General features: G+C 51.9%; 2 protein-coding genes across 2 annotated transcripts; one reads left to right on the forward strand and one right to left on the reverse strand.

Moving 5' to 3' along the window:
- Window positions 1–359: 359 nt before the first annotated feature.
- NCLIV_010120 (conserved hypothetical protein) lies at window positions 360–1,298 on the reverse strand (the record flags this gene model as incomplete). Its single annotated transcript, XM_003880527.1, has 2 exons — window positions 360–551; window positions 1,227–1,298. 2 exons carry the CDS (start codon window positions 1,296–1,298, stop codon window positions 360–362), a joined length of 264 nt encoding a protein of 87 aa, XP_003880576.1.
- Window positions 1,299–2,617: 1,319 nt separating this feature from the next.
- On the forward strand, window positions 2,618–3,844 carry NCLIV_010130 (helicase, DEAD/DEAH family protein, related; the record flags this gene model as incomplete). Its single annotated transcript, XM_003880528.1, has 3 exons — window positions 2,618–2,842; window positions 3,329–3,549; window positions 3,751–3,844. The coding sequence occupies 3 exons, from the start codon at window positions 2,618–2,620 to the stop codon at window positions 3,842–3,844; spliced, it is 540 nt and encodes a 179-aa protein (XP_003880577.1).
- Window positions 3,845–6,000: the final 2,156 nt, after the last annotated feature.

A 6,000-nucleotide genomic window follows, 5' to 3' on the forward strand; every position in this document is an offset into this window, starting at 1 on the left:
CCGGGAACACGTTTTGTTTCCCGTTGAAAAGAGGCACACGACAAAAATGCCCAGAAGCCTTTAAATAGCTATCCCTTGGTCCTCGCCGTCCGCCTCCTCTTCATTTCTTCTTTCTTCTCCCTCCTTCCCTCCATCCTCCTCGTCAAGGCGTTCCCTTCTCTGTGCTTTCTTTGCCTTGTCCCCTCTCCCTCCTTCCTTCCGCTTCTCGTCTGCCGTGCCCAACTGCCTTTTTCTTCTGTCTCCTGTTCTGAAACGCCACAAGCGTGGCCTGTTCCTGCGCTAGGGCCTGACTTGAACTTTTCGCCACGTTCGACGCTCCCCACTTCCTCCGTTTGGTCTCTCTTTTCCGCCTTTCCCTTCTAGCTGACAACCATGTCCTCTTTATCGCCGTTCTGCTTCGAGTGGGATGTGCCGAGCTCAGGTTCGTAAGCACGAAGGCGTTCAAGGAGGTGACCGTCGTATGTGCACTGGAGAAACTTGACATTGAAGTAGAGAGCAGAAAACAGTTCCAATTCCTCCAGATCCACCTGGCCCAACCTCTTCTCATGGTCCTACACCCAGCAGGCAACCACACACTCTAGACAAGAACTAGATGTATACAAGCGTGTACATAGATATTTACATGTGATTTTACAGGTGTCTTGTGTCAGCTTGTGAAGTTTGGTCACGACAGCGAGAAAAGAGCGGGGCTTCGATCGCTCTTCAAATATTTGGACGATCAACGGCATGCAAAGAAGAACAGCTGTACATGTGGACGAACCACCTGCCGCCGCAAAATGCGCATATTTATATATATATATATATATATAAGAAGGTATATATGTATGTGTGTACAAGCGGATGCCTGAGTCCCGGCCTTCGCCCAAAGTGGGCGTCGTCGTCGTCGTCGCGCATCCACATGCTTATAGAATGGCCAGCAGATGCATTAAGGCATAAAAGTTACGGGAGAAAAGAGAACAAGGATCTGCACGGAGTGAAGCGAGAAGACTGGAGAAGCCCCCTGAGGGGCAAGGAGGAGCTAAAGAAGTTGTGAGCGGAGGTAAGAGCGTCGAGGCGCGAACACGAAACGGAAAGGAAACGAGAGGCTGACACCACGAGGACACGTAAACAGGTCCGCTTTCCTTTTATTCCAACAGGTTTCACACTCAGGACCGTCCCACGTCACGTCCTCTTCTCACAGAGCGTGTATAGAGCTGTCAAAGCCCAACAGAAACATGCTATCATACCTCAAGCACCTTGCGGAGAAATCGTTGCCGATGAAGACACTGGAGCTCGCTCTCCCACTGCATGCGCGCCATGACCTTTTGAACTGCGGGATTCCCGTTTCCCGTTTTCTCTGACTCCTCGGCGTTTTCGCATGCGCTTCCTTGGGCTCCCGAGGGTGGCGAGGAGACAGACTCTGGATGAGCACAGGCCTCTGCCGACGGCTCTGCTGGCGCGTCTGTAGAAGCTGAGGAAGGGAGGGGAGAGGAAGAGGGAGGCGCAGAGACAGAAGTAGACGACGGCTGCGGAGACGCAGGTGAGGGAGCGGGTTCCGTCTCCCCTGCAGGGACGCCGGTGGACTCCATGGTGCGAGCGAGGGCCCAGAGGGGGAGAGAATGGGGAAGGAGAGAGAGGAGAGGAAGAGTGACGAGAAGAAGGTTGCTTGAAAAAAGCAAGATGTGAAGACGAGAAGAAAAGAAAGAGAAAAGACGAGAGACAAGACGAGGAGGGAGAGTAGTGACCGAGGAGCGGACCAATGAAGAGCAAGGGGAGAACGATCGGAGGCTGGCAAGCGATGAGGAGCGAAGAAAGCGAGAACGGGGAAAGAAGGAGCAAAGAAGATGTCCCCCACAAGTTCAGAAGGTCAAAAACTAGCGGGACGACTGAGAGAAATCAAGAAAGATTCCAAAATGGAGTTCTACAGAAGTAAGGTACAAGGAAACAAAGGCTGTTCTTCTCACGCGTGACCCGGCGCCGGGGGAATGGACACAAACCCGGCTCACGGAGAGATAAGATCGGTTCTTCGTTTTTCTTTTTCTCTCTTCTAATTCTCCGTTAATCAGCAAGTCGAGCGTTTGATCTGGGGCTTTCGACGCCCATGGAGAAGCAGCGCCACTTGGAGCCGGCGCGTTAGGTTTGCCCGGCTCCCTCTGCGGATTTGTCGCCCTCTCGTCTGTTTTGGCTGTATCTCCCCGCTTCTACCTCTGTCTCTCCCTCTCTCCCTTTCGTTTCTTTCCGTCCCTTTAAAACCTGGTGTGCTGCGCTTTCCTCCTCGCCTTCTTCCTCGCCGCCCGTCGGCGGTCCGCCGTCTCCCTCTGTCTTCGCGCTGTCTCGATCTGCCCGTGTCTCTCTCTTTTCCCGCCCTCTTTAACTCCCGGTCTCTCTCTTGCTCTCTTTTTTTGACTCTTTCTCTTTCTTCACTTCCACTTGGCCTGCGTCGTCCCTAGAAGAAAACTAAGCTGACTCGAGGATCGAGTGTGCGCCCGCCGTAGAACCTCGCAGAATGCAGTTTCGCTCACGGGCTGCCTCTTTGTGTTTCTCCCCACTTCGTCGAGTCCGAGACTCGAACGACTTTTCCTTCTCTCCTTCTGTCTCTTCCTTCTTTGCGTCTTGGGCATCCTGTCTCTGCAAAGGAATGGCGTCTGTGCCCGTGTCTTCTTGCCTCCCGGGCGCACCTTCGGGTCTTGTCGACTGGACGCGGCACATGGGCGAAGATGACTCTACAGAGGTCTACCGCTTTGCGCAGTGGCCGATTGAAAGAAAAATCGTTTTCTTCTGGAGTCCCCTCTCCATCGCGTTCACGAATCTGAAGCCTGTTGTCCCAGGCCACGTTCTGCTCGTCCCCAAACGCGTTGTGCCGGTCAGTCTCTCAAAGAAAGCTACGCGCATAGATCGGGACAGAGATCCTGAAGAAGAAGACACGCCTCCACTCGTCACACAGAGAGAAAAAGGTGGACATGTGTATATACGTCGTGTTTGTGCGCGATGCCTCGATTTCGCCTTTCCCAACTCAGCTCCTCGCCTTGCTCACGACAGGGTAGAGTCACACTTCCTCGAGGCAAAACCAACACAACACAGGCTTACACAAACAAACACAAATTCTCGTTTTATACTCACAAGGGTCTGTAGGTTCACGTGCATGGATGTGAGGACGCGTCTGCATAGGCAGCAGTGTCCAGACCGATATATAAATATACGAATTATATATATATATATATATATATATATGTATGTAGGCATCTACGTTTATGTCTATATTTATTGACTTGCGTAGAGGCAGATGAAGTAGAGAGGTGTGTAGGGTGGTTATTGTTTCGGATTTCCCGTTGGTGCTTTTTCTGTTCAGAACTTCCGCCACTTAACAGACGCAGAAGTAAAGGATTTGTTTGCGAGTGCCCGTCTCGTGGCTTCTCTCCTCACCTCAAAATATAAAGCAGATTCGTACGCAATCACGCTCCAAGACGGTCGCGATAGTGGACAAACTGTGTCTCACGTTCATCTGCACATCCTTCCTCGGTTCCAAGGCGACTTAGAACGTAAACCTGGCGTCGATCGAGAAGAACAAAAGTGAGAATTCAAACGCAAAGAAAAGTTTTAAAACCGAGAGACGCAAAAAGAAACTTGCATCCTCAGCCGGCTGTTCGCCGTCAGCCGCGCTTGGTGCGTTGTGTGCTGCTCTCTCTCGTATGACTCCCTTTTTTCGCATGCCATTCTCCCTGTCTTTAGCGCTCGCATCGTTTTCCGCGTTTCTCTCTGTTTTGTGTTCAGACCACGAACACGGGACGATATGGCAGACGAGGCGACGGCCCTCCGCGAATGGATGGTGCACTTGAGCCGAAGCAAAACAGAAACGTACAGTTGAAGTGTCCTCTCCACCTCTCCGGTTCGCTCGCTTTCGAGTGTCCCTGCTTGTCCTTTTCTGGCTTCTTTTATCTTCCCGCTTTGTTTTTCTCGCTCTGCGCAACCCGCGTTCTGACTCGTCGCCACAGTGAAGATGTGTTACCGCAAGGGACCGATTTGCCCCTTCATCGACTATGGTTTCGTTATCCAGTTTGTCGCTCTCCGTCTCGGCAGAGGCGAGACGGAACAATTTTGTCGTGTACACGCTCCCCCATATAAATATATATATATATATATATATATATATGTATATATTTGTAGGAGCCTTGCTGAGGCAGACCGAGGACGAGATTCGTTTTACTCTTGGCTTCACGGGCAGAATGTGTTGTCTCTAAAATGTGACACAAAGACTGCTTTGTCCATTTAGGTGTACATAGAAGCATACGCTTGTGTGAAGAAATAGATGTGCAGCATTGTGCGGCGGTCTGAGAAAACCGTGGCGGAATTCGCTGTCTCGGAGCAGAAGGAAGCAGACCGCCCTCGTCGCTTTCGCGCTCCTATCCACACTAAAGCATATCCAGCGAAAGCTCGGATCGGCCCGTTTTGTAGTTGTTGGAATGCTTTTGCAAATGTAACTAGAAATACATGCTGTCTCCTGAGAAAGAAACAAGGGGACTTGCATAGTCACAAACATCTCCCTCGATTTGCAGCGCACCCCCGGCTTCCCTTGGCTACACAGCAACAATACCGAAGCCACCCCACGTCTCCGCGCGAAATTGCAAAGTCCCTAAAACAGGCATACTTTAAACGGCGGTGTTAGCTAGTGGAGCGATTGCGTAACACGACAAGGTAGAAAGAGACGCGGGAAAAGGACGAAAACGTCGAGGTCAAAGACCAGGAAGATACGGGGACAAAACAGTGGAAGGAAAACAACAGGAGAAGGATAAAACAAAAGTTCCCGAAACTGAGTTTTCGTAGAGAAGCTAGGAAGACCGCCCAGATCCTCGCGGTTCCCGTTTCCCCCAGAAGGCAAGACACGAATACGAAAACGTCCGCATACTGACGACCGTGAAACATTTTCGGATCTCGACTCGCACACGGTTTCAACGCTTGAAAAAAGCGGCCTCCCTCCTTCGCGGTCTCTCGCGCCGCTGCACCAGTTTCCTGTCATCCTCTTCCTTGTCTCCCTGCCTCGCCTAACGGGCCTTCATTCCGCCCGCGTCGTGCCTCTCGCTCGTCCCTTCGACTGCGTTATCGTTCTTTCTCTCTTCGCGCCTTGTGCTGCATTCACGGTTTTCTCTTTTCATGCTCTCGCTCTCTCTTTCACCGTTTCTCCGCTCCGTATGTCTCTATTTCTTGCCCTTGCTTCCATTCCTTCTGGCGACAAAAGAACAAAGAGAACGGGCGGCTACAAAGCCGACAGAGATTGGACATCGTTCGTCGACTCTTTGTCTTCTATTCGTCGTTTACTCTTCATCGTCTTCTATTCGTGGCGCCAAATAGAAAGACAGTGTGCTTCTCGAGTGCGGGCCTTCGTCTTCGTCCATCTTGACATCGGCAATCCTGTCGGCGCCCTTTTTCTTGGCGTCTCTTTCCCGATCTGCCTGCAACTTGAGTCGGAACGAAATCTGCATGGGAAGGCCGTGGCTGCAGCCGATCTCAACGAAGTCTGCCAGCACTGCTCCCTTGAGGAACATGTTCAAATACCTCGCGGCAAATTCGTGCTCGGTCGAGTTGGTGCACACGAGGCTCTGCAAGAGAGAAAGGCACAACACAACTTGCGAGGCAATGACCAAAGAGCCTCAAGATGCGTGCACTCGCGCGAAGCCCAAAACCCCTGAAAAAACAGCCCCCTTCTCAGGCGGGGGACCGTCTCGGGGAAAACCCGACAGAAACGAACCACCCTGAAAACATTCCTACACTCGCTTCCCGACCCACACGCAGCACCGGACACACAGATCCACCTGCAGATGTTCCGATTGCCACATCACACTTTCAGATGCGCAGCAGATCTACGGCGTGCAGGTGCACAAATCCACGCAGTTCTGTTTGCGTGGGGGAGTTTTTGTAAAAAGTTGCAGAGACGCGCCTGGCCGCTCAGCAGTCTCTATCAGATGACACGCATCCGAGAGTCCTCACACGCAGGAACGAAGACGGGCAGAGAGAGGGAAGAGAGGC

This window comes from Neospora caninum, chromosome IV (assembly GCF_000208865.1).
Source record: "Neospora caninum Liverpool complete genome, chromosome IV".
Lineage (NCBI taxonomy): Eukaryota > Apicomplexa > Conoidasida > Eucoccidiorida > Sarcocystidae > Neospora > Neospora caninum.